At 43.3% G+C, this 20,178-nt stretch overlaps 1 protein-coding gene across 1 annotated transcript in view; it reads left to right on the top strand.

Annotated features, from left to right (window-relative positions):
* Window positions 1–20,178, top strand: part of LOC130913546 (mitochondrial import receptor subunit TOM70-like) — a 143,902-nt gene that overhangs the window by 48,839 nt on the left and 74,885 nt on the right. The window contains exons 5-7 of the mRNA XM_057832225.1: window positions 4,311–4,381; window positions 4,454–4,602; window positions 20,084–20,131. Coding sequence (XP_057688208.1) covers window positions 4,311–4,381; window positions 4,454–4,602; window positions 20,084–20,131 — 268 coding nt within the window. The remainder of the gene's footprint in view (window positions 1–4,310; window positions 4,382–4,453; window positions 4,603–20,083; window positions 20,132–20,178) is intronic.

The raw sequence follows: 20,178 nt of genomic DNA, 5'->3' as shown, positions 1-20,178 counted from the left end.
TGGAGGCCCTTTGAGTACAGCGAACTCATTGTCATGTTCAAGAAACCAGTCTGAGATGATTCCAGCTTTATGACATGGCGCATTATCCTGCTGAAAGTAGCCATCAGAAGTTGGGAACATTGTGGTCATAAAGGGATGGACATGGTCAGCAACAATATTCAGATAGGCTGTGGCGTTCCAACGATGCTCAATCGGTACCAAAGGGCCCAAAGAGTGCCAAGAAAATATTCCCCACACCATTAGACCACCACCACCAGGCTGAACCGTTGATACAAGGCAGGATGGATCCATGCTTTCATGTTGTTGACGCCAAATTCTGACCCTCCGAATGTCACAGCAGAATTCAAGACTCATCAGACCAGGCGACGTTTTTCCAATCTTCTATTGTCCCATTTCAATGAGCTTGTGCAAATTGTAGCCTCAGTTTCCTGTTCCTAGCTGAAAGGAGTGGCACCCGGCGTGGTCTTCTGCTGCTGTAGCCCATCTGCCTCAAAGTTCGACGTACTGTGCGTTCAGAGATGCTCTTCTGCCTACCTTGGTTGTAACGGGTGGTTATTTGAGTCACTGTTGCCTTTCTATCAGCTCGAACCATACTGGCCATTCTCCTCTGACCTCTGGCATCAACAAGGCATTTCCGCCCACAGAACTGCTGCTCCTGGATATTTTTTCTTTTTTGGACCATTCTCTGTTCGGCAACAAAAGGGCAAAATCAGGGTACCTGGGGGTTATTAAAAGTATTAAAAAAGCATTGAATTTAGTTTTCCATTATTAAAGGTATGAAAAGTATTAAATTAGCTGTCGTAAGTCTGGAATTTTTTCACCGTGGTTTTAATTTTCAAGAACATCTCAGTGCAACCTAAATTATATCCGTGACAAAGTTTTTTTTTTTTTTAATCCATAACGAAGATGACGCGTACAATTTTTACGATGCACTGCACCTCGTGCGTGCACGCCGTTAGCATCATTAGCAGGGGTTGCGTTAACTGAATATTTTCCGTCATTGACCGTTTTTTTAAAACGGTGATGGAAAAAACTGAAGTCCATCCGTCATTTTGACAGGTTGCAATTCACACCCCAGACCACAGGATGGCGAGTGAGCATATTAATTAGCTATTGTCTCTCTTTATGCATGACGTCGTTGGCCTTACTCGGAAAAATGTCCGAACTAGCATTCAGGTGTAGCAAACACGGAAACGTTAGGAAGCTTTGGAGAGCATCGTGTAAGGCTATGTTCATTCTACAGGTCTTTATGCACGAATCCAATTTTTTCGTGTTTTTCCGACTCGAGTCAGGCATTAACTTGACGGTCTGAACGGGACAAGTCGCATAGAAGTTGACCATTTCAAATCCGATCTGGGTCATTTTTGTATGTGGTTCAAATCCGATCTGGGCCACATTTTTCCAGACTGTCACGGCGGTCTGTACCGTCCAGTGTCCCAAATCCGATTTCAGCTGTGCGTTATTAGCGCCTAGCTTGCAGTGAACACGGCTTTTGGGGAAGGGCCGGGCTTGACAACAGTCATAAAAAAATAAAAATGGGTTGAGGATAAGCATGAGAATGATCGGTTTTCTCTCTGCTCTATGTGAGCTATATTTCAACATTTCCTACACGGCCGAGAGTCGGGAGAGGGGTCTGGCTGCAGCCCGTCTTGGAGAGTCGGGGCAAACTGCCCGTATGCGAATGTGACATGCACGGACAGTGCGTGCATGCTATCGATCCATATAAACTGTGAATATAAGCCTAAAGGGGATTATTTATGTCTGTTATTTGTCTCCTCCTTTTGAAAAGCAAAATATGATATCCCTGGAATGACGGATGACTTGTCATTTGTTATGATGCTTCTGCGCACCGGCGCGTGTCGGACTGCGAATTAGAGAGCATGCGTAATACTTGAATGGTCTCAATGGACAAAAGCAGTCTGAACGGGCACGCCAAAAAAACGGATATGACAAAAAAATCGGATTTGTGCATTAAGACCTGTAGTATGAACGTAGCCTAATTGAATGAGCAGGGACAAACAGCTTGGAGTCAGAAGTACGTGCGCTATTCTCAAACCTGAACGCACCCCGAGTCTTGGATGACAAATCAACAGAGCAGAGAGTAGACACAACATGGCTGGTAGTTTCTTCAATTTCTTCAGAGTTGAGTAAGTAACGCGCCGCTTTTGACCAACACTGCAATTGAATATGTCATTATTATCATTTAAAAAATTTAAGTGATGGGTAAAAATAGATTATGACCGGATTTTTATGACCCTGTCAGTCAAAATGACAGACAACGAAAAAGTCTAGCGCAACCTCTGATTATTAGCATCAACATCACAACAGCAGGCAATCGCACAGTACTGTGTGATAATGCAAGGAACTGCTCAGATGCCTGAGTTGTTATGTTCGACGAAAGCCTCAACAAGACAACCAAGTCCAAACAGTTGGACCAGCATGTGAGGTATTGGATCGGCGACCAAGTCGCATCCAGACACTTTGGGTCGCAGTATATGGGTCATGCAAAGGCAGTGAACCTGCTTAACATTTCAAAGTAAGTTGCCAATTTCTCCAATTAAAATGTGTTAGATGCAATAATGTATTTCTGCACGGTTTGCCTTTCGAATGAAAGTGAATTTCGCAGTTTTAACTCAAGAGTTAGCCATGTTCAATGGGGTATTGGCAGGTGCACTAGCCTTAGCATGGATAAACCGGAGTCGTAGATCCACCATCACCCTCAGATATACAAGCACGGTTGACACTATTATTGGAAAGAATGCAGGGTAACGTTGATCTGAATAACATGGCATGGTGATAGGCAAATTATAATGTAGGTGATAGTAAAACACCTCCTGGTATATTTAAATGTTTTTCTTGATTGAATAAGAGTATGGATTTTCTTTATCTGATTAAAAGAAATGTCTTCAATTGCTAACAAAGGATAAACTTGTGTTTTGTATACTTCTTGTAATGTGATTAGAAAAAAACGATTAATGGTCATGTGTAGCTTTTTTATTTTGTGGTAATTAATGGTAAACTACTGCCATTTAGTGGCTGTTTTTTCAACTTTCACTGCCAATTGCAATCACTTTACAGTTAAGGTGACCAACTTGACAATCCCTTACCTACCACCTTGACTAGGTCCTCTTAAAAGGGAAACCTGTTGTATTGCAAATGTAATTTCTGAAGTTGCTTTACAATAATAGTGTAAAATCCATTTTATCCTGGGGGAAAAAAATTCTTAAATACCTTATATTTAAATGTGTTTTAATTGTACCTTCAATAAATGTGCATTCTTTTGTCAAACACACTTAGTAATAGTGGTTAAATTTGATGTCCAGTGCTTTATTTTTTTAATATGATTCAATATTATCCAAATAATGGGTGCAAGAAAAGTATTAATTTTCAGTTGAAATGGCATTATAAAAGATCTTAAGTCTTGAATTTATATTTATCAATCCTGGGGGGACCCTGAAAACAAAATCTCCGCTTTCGTCACTTTTCATTTTGCAGACTTCATCTATATGACCAATGTTGTTAATCTTACTTTTCAAAAGTAATTAATTACAGTTACAAATGACTTCTCCCAAAAAGTAATTGTTAGTAACTCAGTTACCTGAATGTAAGAGTAATTAGTTACTTGGCAAAGTAACTGGTGTTACGTTTCTTTTTTTTTTTTTCTCATTTTTTCAAAAAACAAAAAACACAGTAACCTTTCCTATAGTTGGAAGTCTTTAATGTTGTGAATCAACTGTAAAAGTTGTTAAAATTGCTCCCGTTTTTGCATTAGTTCCCTTCTGTCTACTTTCGACATGTGAAAGTTTTAAAACTGTTTCATCATTTAAAGATAGATTCTAGTCAAGACTTTGCCGATTTAGGGGTATTTTAGATAAAAAGTTACTTAGGTTCGCTAGGAAGGTTCACTACAACAAAGCCTTCCTGAGAACAAACACCGCCGAGTCTGTCATTTCGCATGTAGGTCTATATGCATGTGATTTGTAGGCTGTCGGCTACAGTCAGGAACTATTGGAGCCATCTAGACTAGCATCGCGTTTGCTACAGTGTCACATCAAACACTCTACTCTCTCCGTGTCTCTGACTTTTCTCACGTCTTTCAACCAATGTAGTAACGCATAGTAACGCACATTGTCTCGCTGCCGAAACGGTGACAAAATCCGGAGGGAAAAAAAAACACGTAATGCAAGAAAAATGTACAGATTTTGAACGTACGGTGTACACATTTAAAAATCAGTGCTCACTTGTACAAATTACGCCGAAACCGTACAACTTGACAGGTATGTTAACGGTTGTTGCGTTACTTCTGTCAGATAGCATCGCTCAGTCTATCCCGGAGGACGAGCTGAACGAGGAGCGCATGAAGTTCCCTATGGGAAATAAGGTGTGTACTTTAGATATTAACGTCCACGTTGTTCTACAAAAACAAATAGTAAAACCTTTCTTTGGGTTCTAGAAACGAGGGTGGATGATGCCTTCTCCTCAGTACATCAAATCCTACTTTGGTTCTTTCACCGATGACATCATCTCGCAGCCGCTGCAGATGGGCAAGAAGAAAGATGAAGACAAGGACAATGAGGGCGAGGCCTCCGAGGTCACAGCTAGGTACTAGAGAACATTTTGCCACCATGGTGAATAGAGGTGGGAATCTTGGGGCACCTAACGATTCAATTATGATTCAGAGGCAAGAATTTGATTATTAATTGATTAATGATGCCCCCCCCCCCCCCCCAGCTATTTGCTGCTTTTAATGTTTCGTACATTAGTTCCAAAATTGTACAAAAATTCTCTCAGGCTTATCAAACAAATTACTATTTAAGTATCATGTTAACAGTTCAAAACATTAATAAAAAAAATCTCAAGTACCCAGTCTGTATTGGCAGCTTTAAACTATTTAATGATGTGAATCAACTGTTAGTTTTTAAAATTGCTCCCGTTATTCCATAATTTCCCTATTGTCTACTTTCGACATGTGAAAGTTTTAAAACTGCTTTATCATTTAAGGATAGATTCAAGTCAAGATTTTGCCAATTTAGGAGTATTTTAGACAGAGCCTTCCAGAGAAGTTTATGAACGCCGGCAAATCTGTCATTTCGCATCTAGTTCTCTATACAGTGCCTTGCAAAAGTATTCGGCCCCCTTGAACCTTGCAACCTTTCGCCTCATTTCAGGCTTCAAACATAAAGATATAAAATTTTAATTTTTTTGTCAAGAATCAACAACAAGTGGGATACAATCGTGAAGTGGAACAAAATTTATTGCCTAATTTAAACTTTTTTAACAAATAAAAAACTGAAAAGTGGGGCGTGCAATATTATTCGGCCCCCTTGCGTTAATACTTTGCAGCGCCACCTTTTGCTCCAATTACAGCTGCAAGTCGCTTGGGATATGTTTCTATCAGTTTTGCACATCGAGAGACTGACATTCTTGCCCATTCTTCCTTGCAAAACAGCTCGAGCTCAGTGAGGTTGGATGGAGAGTGTTTGTGAACAGCAGTCTTCAGCTCTTTCCACAGATTCTCGATTGGATTCAGGTCTGGACTTTGACTTGGCCATTCTAACACCTGGATACATTTATTTTTGAACCATTCCATTGTAGATTTGGCTTTATGTTTTGGATCATTGTCCTGTCGGAAGATAAATCTCCGTCCCAGTCTCAGGTCTTGTGCAGATATCAACAGGTTTTCTTCCAGAATGTTCCTGTATTTGGCTGCATCCATCTTCCCGTCAATTTTAACCATCTTCCCTGTCCTTGCTGAAGAAAAGCAGGCCCAAACCATGATGCTGCCACCACCATGTTTGACAGTGGGGATGGTGTGTTCAGGGTGATGAGCTGTGTTGCTTTTACGCCAAACATATCGTTTTGCATTGTGGCCAAAAAGTTCAATTTTGGTTTCATCTGACCAGTGCACCTTCTTCCACATGTTTGGTGTGTCTCCCAGGTGGCTTGTGGCAAACTTTAAACGAGACTTTTTATGGATATCTTTGAGAAATGGCTTTCTTCTTGCCACTCTTCCATAAAGGCCAGATTTGTGCAGTGTACGACTGATTGTTGTCCTATGGACACACTCTCCCACCTCAGCTGTAGATCTCTGCAGTTCATCCAGAGTGATCATGGGCCTCTTGGCTGCATCTCTGATCAGTTTTCTCCTTGTTTGAGAAGAAAGTTTGGAAGGACGGCCGGGTCTTGGTAGATTTGCAGTGGTCTGATGCTCCTTCCATTTCAATATGATGGCTTGCACAGTGCTCCTTGAGATGTTTAAAGCTTGGGAAATCTTTTTGTATCCAAATCCGGCTTTAAACTTCTCCACAACAGTATCTCGGACCTGCCTGGTGTGTTCCTTGGTTTTCATAATGCTCTCTGCACTTTAAACAGAACCCTGAGACTATCACAGAGCAGGTGCATTTATACGGAGACTTGATTACACACAGGTGGATTCTATTTATCATCATCGGTCATTTAGGACAACATTGGATCATTGAGAGATCGTCACTGAACTTCTGGAGTGAGTTTGCTGCACTGAAAGTAAAGGGGCCGAATAATATTGCACGCACCACTTTTCAGTTTTTTATTTGTTAAAAAAGTTTGAATTATCCAATAAATGTTGTTCCACTTCACAATTGTGTCCTACTTGTTGTTGATTCTTGACAAAAAAAATAAATTTCATATCTTTATGTTTGAAGCCTGAAATGTGGCGAAACGTTGCAAGATTCAAGGGGGCCGAATACTTTTGCAAGGCACTGTACATATGCTAATGCCGCCGAGTCTGTCATTTCGCATCTAGTTTTATATACAGTGGGGCAAATAAGTATTTAGTCAACCACCAATTGTGCAAGTTCTCCTACTTGAAAAGATTAGAGGCCTGTAATTGTCAACATGGGTAAACCTCAACCATGAGAGACAGAATATGGAAAAAATAAACAAGTAAATCACAATGTTTGATTTTTAAAGAATTTATTTGCAAATTAGAGTGGAAAATAAGTATATGGTCACCTACAAACAAGCAAGATTTCTGGCTGCCAAAGAGGTCTTTTTTCTAGTCTAACCTCAGTCAGTCACACTCCAAACTCCACTGTGGCCAAGACCAAAGAGCTGTCGAAGGACACCAGAAACAAAATTGTAGACCTGCAGCAAGCTGGGAAGACTGAATCTGCAATAGGTAAAACGCTTGGTGTTAAGAAATCAACTGTGGGAGCAATTATTAGAAAATGGAAGACATACAAGACCACTGATAATCTCCCTCCATCTGGGGCTCCATGCAAGATCTCACCCCGTGGCGTCAAAATGATAACAAGAACTGTGAGCAAAAATCCCAGAACCATACGGGGGAACCTAGCGAATGACCTACAGAGAGCTGGGACCTCAGTAACAAAGGCCACTATCCGTAACACAATGCGCCGCCAGGGACTCAAATCCTGCACTGCCAGATGTGTCCCCCTGCTGAAGCCAGTAGACGTCCAGGCCCGTCTGCGGTTCGCTAGAGAGCATTTAGATGATCCAGAAGAGGACTGGTAGAATGTGTTATGGTCAGATGAAACCAAAATAGAACTTTTTGGTAGAAACACGGGTTCTCGTGTTTGGAGGAGAAAGAATACTGAATTGCATCCGAAGAACACCATACCTACTGTGAAGCATGGGGGTGGAAACATCATGCTTTGAGGCTGTTTTTCTGCAAAGGGACCAGGACGACTGATCTGTGTAAAGGAAGAATGAATGGGGCCATGTATCGCGAGATTTTGAGTGAAAATCTCCTTCCATCAGCAAGTGCATTGAAGATGAGACGTGGCTGGGTCTTTCAGCATGACAAATGATCCCAAACACACAGCCAGGGCAACAAAGGAGTGGCTTCGTAAGAAGCATTTCAAGGTCCTGGAGTGGCCTAGCCAGTCTCCAGATCTCAACCCGATAGAAAATCTGTGGAGGGAGTTGAAAGTCCGTGTTGCCCAACGACAGCCCCAAAACATCACTGCTCTAGAAGAGATCTGCATGGAGGAATGGGCCAAAATACTAGCAACAGTGTGTGAAAAGCTTTTGAAGAGTTACAGAAAACGTTTGGCCTCTGTTATTGCCAACAAAGGGTAAATAACAAAGTATTGAGATGAACTTTTGGTATTGACCAAATATTTATTGTCCACCATGATTTGCAAATAAATTATTTTAAAAAATCAAACAATGTGATTTTCTGTTTTTTTTTCCCACATTCTGTCCCTCATGGTTGAGGTTTACCCATGTTGACAATTACAGGCCTGTCTAATATTTTCAAGTAGGAGAACTTGCACAATTGGTGGTTGACTAAATACTTATTTGCCCCACTGTATGTATTCCATCGGTGATCCTGAATATCTGAGTAAGAACACTGCACGTATGCCGTGCGATTCCGAGTGGGGTATGGAAAGGCTTGAAGTTGATTGTAGAAAATGCTATTCAGAAACCTGTCTGCTTCGCTGAATGTAAACGAATGTGGAGCTTCGCTCTCATACAGGAAATATATTTTAGGGCTGTCAAAGTTATCACGTTAACGGGCAGTAATTCATTTTTTCAATTAATCACGGTAAAATATTTGACGCATTTGACGCACATGCCCCGCTCAGACAGATTCAAATGACAGCACAGTGTCATGTCCATTTGTTACTTGTGTTTAGGGTTAGGGTTAGGTGTTGAAACCCTTAAAATCAGTCGCCCTCTGTTGGCGCTTGGGTGCGACTGATTTTAAGGGTTTCAGCACCATGAGCATTGTGTAATTATTGACATCAACAATGGCGAGCTACTAGTTTATTTTTTTGTTTGAGAATTTTACAAATGTTATTAAAACGAAAACATTAAGAGGGGTTTTAATATAACATTTCTATAAATTGTACTCACATTTTTCTTTTCAGAACTACAAGTCTTTCTATCCATGGATCGCTTTAACAGAATGTTAATACTGTTAATGCCATCTTGTTGATTTATTGTTATAATAAACAAATACAGTCCTTATGTACCGTATGGTGAATGTATATATATACAGGACTGTCTCAGATAATTAGAATATTGTGATAAAGTTCTTTACTTTCTGTAATGCAATTAAAAAAACAAAAATGTCATACATTCTGGATTCATTACACATCAACTGAACTATTTCAAGCCTTTTATTATTTGAAAATTGCTGATTTTGGCTTACAGCTTAAGAAACCTCAAAAATCCTATATCAAAAAATTAGAATACTTCCTCAGACCAAGTAAAAAAATAATTTTATAACAGCAAAACTAAATCAAACATTTGAAAATGTCCATTGATGCACTCAGTACTTGGTTGGGAATCCTTTTGCACGGATTCCTGCATCAATCCGGCGTGGCATGGAGGCAATCAGCCTGTGGCATTGCTGAGGTGTTATTGATGCCCAGGATGCTTCGATAGCGGCCTTCAGCTCATTTGCATTTGTAGGTCTGGTGTCTTTCATCTTCTTCTTAACTATACCCCACAAATTCTCGATGGGGTTCAGGTCAGGGGAATTAGCAGGCCAATCAAGGACAGTGATGCCATGGTCAGTGCACCAGTTACTGGTGGTTTTGGCACTGTGGGCAGGTGCCAGATCATGCTGGAAAATGAAATCCTCATCTCCATAGAGCTTTTCAGCAGATGGAAGCATGTAGTGCTCTAAAATCTCTTGGTACACAGTTGCATTTACTCTGGACTTGATGAAACACAGTGGACCAACACCAGCAGCTGACATGGCTCCCCAAACCATTGCTGACTGTGGGAACTTCACACTGGATTTCAAGCAACTTGGATTTTGCTCCTCTCCAGCCTTTCTCCAGACTCTGGCGCCTTGACTTCCAAATGAAATGCAACCTGTGAACAGCCTGCTCTTTGAGAAATTTCTTTTTGTGTCTTACCCTCCTGATGGAGGGTATCAATGATGGTCCTCTGGACAGCAGTCAGATCAGCAGTCTTCCCCATACTTGTGATTTAGTTTACTGAACCAAGCTGAGTGTTTTTAAGGCTCAGGAAACCCTCGCAGGTGTTTCGAGTTAATTACAGTAGATGATTCAGGTGAGGGCGGCACGGTGGCTGAGTGGTTAGCACGTCTGCCTCACAGTTCTGAGATCAAGGGTTCAATCCCGGGCTTCGGCCTTCCTGTGTGGAGTTTGCATGTTCTCCCCGTGCCTGCGTGGGTTTCCTCCGGGAACTCCGGTTTCCTCCCACATTCCAAAAACATGCATGGTAGGCTGATTGAACACTCTAAATTGTCCGTAGGTATGAGTGTGTGCGTGAATGGTTGTATGTCTCCTTGTGCCCTGCGATTGGCTGGCAACCAGTTCAGGGTGTCCCCTGCCTACTGCCCGTAGTTAGCTGGGATAGGCTCCAGCACCTCCGCGACCCTCATGAGGAATAAGCGGCATGGAAAATGAATGAATGAATGAATGATTCAGGTGATTAGTTGAATAGCCTACTTGTATACTTTTTCATGATATTCTAATATTTTGAGATAGGATTTTTGAGTTTTCTTAAGCTGTAAGCCAAATTCAGCAATATTAAAATAATAAAAGGCTTGAAATAGTTCAGTTGATGTGTAATGAATCCAGAATGTATGACATTTTTGTTTTTTTAATTGCATTACAGAAAGTAAAGAACTTTATCACAATATTCTAATTATCTGAGACAGTCCTGTATACATCTTGTGTCTTATCTTTCCATTCCAACAATAATTTACAGAAAAATATGGCATATTTTATAGATGGTTAGAATTGCGATTATTTACGATTAATTAATGTTTAAGCTGTGATTAACTTGATTAAAAATGTTGATCGTTTGACAGCCCTAATATATTTCATAAACTTTTCCATCGTTATTTCGTTGTGTAAATGCATTTATAATAATCATAAAAATATGTAGACTATTTAAACATTGAGAACACTTGTGTTTTTTCTGCCAACTCGAAGAGATTAAAATAAATGTCAAATCCACTATCCGCCAGATAGAAAAGACACACAAATATAAAAGATGTTTATTGAATATGCATCTTACAGTCTTGTTTAACTGTGGGAATTCGTTACAAAAGAGGGGCTTTAATTTTTATCACTATGCAACAGGAATTGTCACAAATGGGATCACTAGAGGCGTGCAAAATTTCCGATTCTTAGATTATTTGCGATTCGGCCGTGGAAGATTCGAGAACGATTCACAAACATCCATATTCCGATTATTGAATTATACCAGGTAAAGCGTAAATGAAACGCAGTCAGCGCGTTTTCTGCTAGTTTCTGCCATATATATATATATATATGCATTAGGGTGACCAAATGTCCTCTTTTGCCCGGTCAAGTCCTACTTTCCCGTAGTATCCTCGTGGTCCGGGCGGGTTTTATAAATTTATAAAAATGTCCGGTTTTTATGATTTTTCACGGGACCAATTTGAAGAGAATCCCTCCGGCCGCTGGGTGGCAGCAGCTGTTGACATGGCTCCTACTAGAAGGGAGGGAAGGAGTAGTTCTTGTTTTTGTTGGCAGTTTACCTCTATCATGAGGCATTACCGCCATCTACTGGGTTGACGATTTGGCCACAACGGCTGCCCAGTTGTTAAGTTTTTTTACGATAAATACGTATTTAATGGCAACTGTTGACTTCTGTTGGAGCTTAGACTGTAAAATCCCGTTTGGTGTCGCATCGTTGCACTGACGATGATTTTAAACTTTTATAGCAAAGTTTGATTTTTGCCTCAGCTAACTATGAGTAAGCTAAACCACGCTAGGCATTATGGGAAACGTAGTTTTGAACTGCTACGTTTGGGTAAATGCTGGTTGAAAAGTTTGTCAGTTTTTTTGGGTTATTGTTTGAGTGCAATCTAGAACATTGAATGAGAATATCAATTGAATGGGAATAACAATTTGTCAAGGACAATTGTCGCTATAGTAATTTATAAAATGTTTAGTTGGCACATAGCCTACTGTGTGTATGTTCTTTGACTGGACTACATTTCCATGGGTCTGAATTTTATTTTACATATGGCGTAAAACACAGACAAGACTAAAAAAGCAGTTTCTGCTCTTGCACTCCTCTTTAAAAGAAACTGTTGTATTTTAAGCTAAAACAACTGTTGTGCTTGATAGAACAATATGTCTATATGCTGCCATAGCAGATTCATGGCCCATTAAGCCCCCAAACTATTTTTATTTGTCCGTTTTACCCTGAAAACCCCCATTTACAGACGTCGCGCAACCGCTTTTGTTTCAACCCAGCCATAAAACAAAGGTAATTATATTTGTTATTCAAAATGTCTGTCGTTTTTAGCTTTGAATCATTCATTGATGTCTCATATTTCGTTTAAAAAAAGAAAACGACTTTAAAAAATTATTCACTCACATATTTTAAACTTTTAAACAAATTGTCACAATGAAAAAAATGGCGTCTGTAAAAAAGTCATGGATATCTACCTCATAACTATCGCTTAATTGTATTTTTTTTGTTATTGTCGCATTTTCTCCGATATGTTAGATGATAAATAATTGATCCAAACATTAAAAAGTTGAAAAAAAAAACGTTTAAAAGGGTAAATATATGAAAATGAAAATCTCGACCACTCCTTGATGTCTGCGATTTCTGCATTGCGACCCTTGTTATATCACCATGTTTCACCCATAAAATCCCTCAAAAATCCAGCTGTGGCCATTCACAGCTGTGTCTTGACACTCAGTGATACATGCTACATGCAGTTTTTGGATCGAAACAAAGTAGGTACGCGATAATATCTCGTCAAAGTCATGGCGTCTGTAATCCTGTTCTCGCGTGCTCTCACCTCCAGATAGGGTTTTGCTGTTTAAAAAATATATTTTTTTAAAAAATGCCCTCCTGCTCAATTTTTTTTTCTCCCAGAAAATTGAGATTTTAAGCTTTCCAATGATGTATTACACATTCATATCGGACAATTTTGAAAGTCGGCTAAATTGGGGGTCTTAGAGCGGAACTTCAAGTCACCTGAGTGTTTTCCGTCATATATATATATATATATATATGTATATTAGTCATTATTTATTTATTTTTTTTCAAAATGCATTTTTCCATCCAGAGTGAGTGTTATGATCCTGCCCTTTTGTTCCATGCTGATGTCATTCTCCCTGTTTGCAGGCTGCACGGGTGCAAGAGGGACCGGTCTCCTCAGGGGCGAGGCTAACTGGCAACACCTGTGGCTTATTGATTAAGCCTTTTTAAGCGCAGGCCTGACACAAACCAGTTGCCAGAAGATTCCAGCACAAGCACTCAGAAGCCTCACTCCTGAGAAGACCGTGTTTCCTGAATATGCCTTTTGTAGTACGTTTTTCCCCTTTAGGGTGACTTTTCGTTTGACATTTTGTTTTTTGAATAAACACTTAACCACCTCTGCATTTGGGTCCTCGGCATTTCCTGATCGTCACGCAACAGAATCTTCTGGCCACATAATGGACCCAGCAGAGACGAAAGAACTGAAATTAGCGCTATCCCGTCAAGCTGCCAAAATGACTCGCCATGAGACCTGCCTGACTCAAGTAATGGAGCACCTGCAACAACTCACGTCAAGTGTGGCACAACTGGGCAACCAATTGTCTTCAATGAGCGAGCTTCCCACACCACCTGCCGCTCCCTCTCCACCTGACCCAGCAACTAACCAGATGTCTACCCCTGCTCCACAAGCCAGGGAACCATACATTCCCATTCCAGCCAGGTACTCGGGGGATTTAGGTACATGTTCACAATTTCTTCACCAGTGTTCCTTAGTTTTTAGTCAACAGCCTGCCACCTATTCCACTGTACAGTCAAAGATTGCCTTTATTATGAGTTTGCTCACCGGGCAAGCGGCAGCTTGGTCGCTAGCCATTTCGTCACGGCAAGATATTATTAATGACTATAGACTTTTTACGGATGAGATGAGGCGAGTGTTTGATCACCCCGTCAAGGGCAGGCAGGCAGCTGGCCAATTACTTGACCTCACTCAGGGAAACCAACCTGTTTCCCAGTATGCAATCAATTTTCGCATCCTGGCAGCAGAAACTGGGTGGGGGGACTCAGCATTACAGACTATCTTCATCAGGGGGCTGGCTGAAGAAATCAAGGATGAACTGGCAGTACGAGAGGAGAGTTCCTCTCTTAATTCTCTTATTGAACTTGCTATACGCCTGGATAATAGGTTGAGAGAAAGGAGCAGAGAACGGAAGCAAGCCAGGGAATGGCAACCAACCACCACACCCCAGCTGAGCTGCCCAGAGCCCACGTCCCCAAGTCACGACAACGCCCCCACTGCATGCCAGTTACTACAGACACCGTTGAAGGGAGCCCTCCAATTAGGGCAAACCCGGCTCACACAAACTGAACGGCAGAAGCGGATTCGGGAGAGGCTGTGCCTTTACTGTGGACAACCAGGATATTACATCAACCGCTGTCCCGAGACACCAAAAGACCAGGCTAGGAGGTTTCTGATGAGCCACGTGTCCTCATCGCCTACATCTCGCATCCAGTTGACAGGTATGATCCACGGGCCCGAACGTACTCTCTCAGTCCAAGTCCTCGTTGACTCGGGGGCAGACGACAATTTTATTGACTCGAATTATGTGAAAAAGCATTGCCTCCCAATTCACCAATTGACCAACCCCAAGGAGGTGCACGCTGTAGATGGCCACCTTCTGGAAGTGGTCACGCACAAGACTGGACCTCTGAAGCTCGTCCTGTCCAGTAATCACCACGAATATATTGAATTTTTTGTGATTGCCTCACCACTAAGCCCTGTTATTTTGGGTATCTCTTGGCTCAAAATGCACAACCCTCACATCGACTGGACGACTGCCACGATCCGCAGCTGGAGTCAGCACTGCCACGCCTACTGCCTCCGATCAGCTGTTCCTGTCAGGACCTGCCGCCCTGACCACTTGCCTAAGGTAATAAACTTGACTAATGTTCCGCCTGAGTATCACGACCTACAAGAGGTTTTCAGTAAAGACTCTGCCGGCACTTTACCCCCCCACCGCCCATATGACTGCGCAATAGACTTGCTCCCTGGTGCACCACTTCCCACTAAACGACTGTACAATCTCTCTAAACCGGAACGAGAAGCCATGGAAAACTACATCACCGAATCTCTAGCGGCCGGTCTTATCCGGCCATCCTCGTCTCCCGTGGGGGCTGGTTTTTTCTTTGTGGAGAAAAAAGACAAGACACTCCGACCATGTATAGACTACACAGGGCTAAATGATATAACTGTTAAGAATAAATATCCTCTGCCCCTCCTGGATTCTGCATTCAGCCCATTACATGAAGCATGCATTTTGTCCAAACTAGATCTTCGAAATGCTTACCACCTTGTCCGTATTCGCGAAGGGGATGAGTGGAAAACGGCGTTTAATACACATTTGGGACATTTTGAATACTTAGTCATGCCATTTGGCCTCACAAATGCACCCGCTGTATTTCAGGCTCTAGTGAATGATGTGTTACGAGACCTACTGAATCGTGTTGTTTTTGTATACTTGGATGATATCCTTATTTTCTCTCGCTCACTCGAAGAACATGTGGCTAATGTCAGAGATGTATTGTCACGGCTCCTGCGGAACAAATTGATTGTCAAGGCAGAGAAGTGTGAATTTCATGTACCCTCGGTCAACTTCTTAGGCTACGTGGTGGAAAAAGGACAGCTCCGGGCTGACCCCTCCAAGGTGGAGGCGGTTAGGGAATGGCCTGTTCCCTCCACTCGCAAACAGTTGCAACGCTTCCTCGGTTTCGCAAATTTTTATCGCAGATTCATCCGAAATTATAGCCTTCTGGCAGCCCCTCTCACTCGGCTCACATCCACCAAGGTCAGTTTTGCCTGGTCTTCTGAAGCACAGACTGCTTTTGAGAAACTGAAGCACATGTTTGTTAACGCACCTGTTCTTGTTCACCCAGACACCGAACGGCAGTTTGTGGTCGAGGTTGATGCCTCGGACACCGGGGTCGGGGCCATCCTCTCCCAGCATGCCTCTGCGGACAACAAACTCCACCCCTGCGCCTTCTTCTCTCGACGCCTCTCTCCAGCAGAACGAAATTATGACGTGGGGAACCGGGAGCTGTTGGCGGTGGTTCTGGCGCTACAGGAATGGAGGCACTGGCTGGAGGGCGCGTCTCAACCATTCGTCGTATGGACGGATCACAAGAACCTCTCTTACCTCCGCTCTGCCCGTCGTTTGAACTCCCGACAAGCTCGCTGGGCGCTCTTCCTGGGCCGCTTCCAGTTCACGCTCACCTACAGGCCGGGCTCCAGGAACGTCAAGCCCGACGCCCTCTCCCGGCAGTTCGCCCCTGAGGAGGGGGAGCCTTCCCGTGAGACCATACTGGCCCCTGACTGTGTGGTGGGGGCAGTGCATTGGCGGGTTGAACAGGAAGTCCTCGAGGCCCTTCATGACCAGCAGGTGCCAGATGGCTGCCCTCCCGGCCGCCTGTTTGTTCCCTTGGCAGCCAGGTCCTCAGTGCTCACATGGGGTCACGCCTCTCGGATAGCGTGTCACCCAGGGGTCAATCGCACACTCACCCTGATTCAGCAGCGATTCTGGTGGCCCTCCATGGCAGTTGACACTCGAACATTCGTCGCTGCATGCACGGTGTGCGCCCGCAATAAATCCTCGCACAGACCCCCGGCAGGCCTCCTTCATCCTTTGCCCATTCCCCCACGACCCTGGTCTCATATTGCCATGGACTTTGTTACCGGACTGCCCCCCTCTGAAGGAAATGATACCATATTGACCATTGTAGACCGATTCTCCAAAGCAGCCCACTTTGTTCCACTCCCTAAACTCCCCACTGCCTGGGAGACCGCCAACCACCTGGTGAAACATGTGATAAGACTACATGGAATCCCTCAAGACATTGTTTCCGACCGGGGGCCCCAGTTCGTGTCCCAGGTGTGGAAGGCGTTCTGTCGGGCTCTTGGCACCACAACCAGCCTGTCGTCAGGTTACCACCCTCAATCCAATGGACAAGCAGAGCGCACCAACCAGGACCTGGAGGCCTCCCTGCGCTGCGTCGCTTCCCAGCTCCCCTCCTCCTGGGCCTCCCATTTACCATGGGTGGAGTACACCCATAACACCCTGGTAAGCACAGCTACGGGCCTGTCACCATTCATGGTAAACCATGGCTTCCAGCCCCCTTTATTCCCCACGCAGGAGTCAGATACAGCAGTGCCCTCTGTTCAGGCCCAATTCAGGAGGGCCCGACGTGTCTGGCGGGAGACGAGGGCTGCTTTGGGCCGGACAGCAGAGCGGAACCGGCGTTGGGCGGATCGGCACCGCATTCCAGCTCCCGATTACAAGGTTGGACAACAGGTCTGGCTCTCCACAAAAGACCTCGCTCTACAAACAGATTCCAGAAAGCTGACTCCCAGATTCATCGGTCCATATCCCATTGAGAAGATCCTGAACCCCAGTGCCATCCGCCTTACTCTCCCTGCCTCTCTCAACATCCACCCGGTCTTCCACGTTTCCCTTCTAAAGCCGGTCACTGAGAGTCCCCTTCAGCCTCCAGCGCCTCCACCGCCTCCCCCACGTCTCGTCGACGGACACCCAGCCTACACAGTCAACCGGATCCTGGATGTCCGCAGGCGAGGCCGAGGTTTTCAGTACCTCGTCGACTGGGAGGGGTATGGCCCCGAGGAGCGCTCATGGATTGGGCGCGCCCTCATCCTCGATCCACAACTGCTACGCGATTTTTATGCAAGGTACCCGAACAAGCCTGGTAGGTCGCCCGGTGGCGCCCTTTAAGGGGGGGGTACTGTTATGATCCTGCCCTTTTGTTCCATGCTGATGTCATTCTCCCTGTTTGCAGGCTGCACGGGTGCAAGAGGGACCGGTCTCCTCAGGGGCGAGGCTAACTGGCAACACCTGTGGCTTATTGATTAAGCCTTTTTAAGCGCAGGCCTGACACAAACCAGTTGCCAGAAGATTCCAGCACAAGCACTCAGAAGCCTCACTCCTGAGAAGACCGTGTTTCCTGAATATGCCTTTTGTAGTACGTTTTTCCCCTTTAGGGTGACTTTTCGTTTGACATTTTGTTTTTTGAATAAACACTTAACCACCTCTGCATTTGGGTCCTCGGCATTTCCTGATCGTCACTCAACAGTGAGGGGGCACACTTTAAATATATTAAAGTGATATAGGCGTCTTTGAGTGAACTTCGAGTACAATTCAAGTATCTTGAGGCCGGGCTGAGTGTCCTCTTTTTGGAAATCAAAATATGGTCACCCTAATACATATATATATATATTATATAGTCACTCATTCACTTTTATGAATTATTAGACGGCATTCTTGGGGACAAGAGCAGCATCCTCCCACTATTTGCGTTTGACAACGCAGCACCTCAGCGCAGTCTTCGGGACGCAACGAGGAATGGACCGAGAGTAAATATCATGTGCAGCTAATGCCGCTAGGTAAAAAAACCTAGTGATGGGACGAAATGGGCCGAGGTTCCGAGGCTTGTGTCGAGTAATGGGAGAGGCGTTTCCACGAAGCTTGCAGCGAGGCGCGCGTCATTTCGGCAAAACCTGGAAATGATGACGTGGGAAGCCTCCCCGGCCGGCTGAATCTTGTGAGCGCTTCGGAAGTGATCCGACGTTTGGCGCGCATTGCAAAAACGGTACAGACTAAGTAAAAATTGGTCGCAAAATGCAATGGCGACCGCCTGTTATTTCACATTTTGTGGATTTCGGGCTCCTGTACTTGTTCCATCTGTGCGCAACAGCGCAACCAGTGCAAGCTTTTTTCGAGCCTTGTCCTTTGCTTGCGATGGAACCTGCGCGAAAAAAGCGATCATCCCCTGTATGGGAACATTTTGATTTGATTGCTTTCAATAAGGAAAACTACTTTAATATAAATGTGAGTGTGTGTGTGTACCAGTCTGAACCAAACATCAACAGAATGAAAAATCCATTAGTGTACTGGGAGGCATAAAGAATACCCACCCAAATTTATATAAACTGGCACTCACATTTCTCTGCACCCCAGCTTCATCTGTGCCTTGTGAAAGAATATTTTCTAAAGCTGGTGAAATATTGTTCAAAAAAAGAAACCGTTGAAAGCCTGTGGAAAAGCTATTATTTGTCAACAAAAATGAATAACAAATTATCCTTACCACTTGTTGTATTTTGTTCACACACTGAATTACTAACATAAGCACATTCATATCTTTGTCATAATCAAATAACCATTGAATTCTTAACAATGTTGACCTCTTGGGCTTCTAGACCACTTGATGGCGCCATAGAGTAAATGAAGCACCATGAAGCTTTGCTACATGTGCAAACCAATTGGCTGCAAAGCTCCATTGCTTCATGAGACTTCATTTGGCCATCACTAAAAAAAAACAATAATACCTGGCTGCGGCCGTCAGCCGCTACAAATAGCGTCAAGTTGCTAGTTGCTACAAACATACGGCTATGGTAGAGATCACATATATTTAGACTAGATTTGAAATGACAGACTTTCCCACACTAGTAAACAGGCGCCATCTTAAAGCAGACTTCACTAGAAGGCTCTGTTGTAGAGAACCTAATTACTTTTTATTTAAAATACCCCTAAATCGGCAAAATCTTGACTTGAATCTATCTTTAAATGATGAAACGGTTTTAAAACTTTCACATGTCGAAAGTAGACATGAGGGAAATTATGGAATAACGGGCGCAATTTTAACAACTTTAACAGTTGATTCACAAAATTAAATTACCGTAATTGAATGTAGTTTAAAGCACTAATGTGAAGTAATTTCTTCACATGCCAAATAGGGTCACAAGTAAAGTAATTAAACATTGTCCAACAAATTAAGCATGAAAAAATAATTTATATGTTGTATATTTGACAAAATAATCGCGTTTCCGAAGTTCGAACCTGAAAGGGGACGAACCCGGAAGTGATACGTCACACCGGGAACGCGATGGCACCTCCATAGATACGGCCGCCATACAAAGCCCTTCAAACAATGATTCAAACAGCGATATAAGCGATAGATCAAGCGCAAGGGAGGAGATCCAAGTTTTTGGAGAGTTGGAGGAAGAAGAGGAGATTGGAATTTCATGTTATTAGCCAGACGCTAATCATGATACAAACAATGTGCCTAGACTTCCTGACATGGAATGGATACAAGACCCATCGAGATTACAACATTGGTAAGATATAGGCTGCTATTATTTTCCTGATTTGAAAATGCAGATAT

Source organism: Corythoichthys intestinalis, chromosome 3 (genome assembly GCF_030265065.1).
Source record: "Corythoichthys intestinalis isolate RoL2023-P3 chromosome 3, ASM3026506v1, whole genome shotgun sequence".
Taxonomy (NCBI): Eukaryota; Metazoa; Chordata; class Actinopteri; order Syngnathiformes; family Syngnathidae; genus Corythoichthys; species Corythoichthys intestinalis.
Note: the sequence above shows the minus strand (reverse complement) of the source record. Positions and strands in the feature narration are given on the sequence as shown.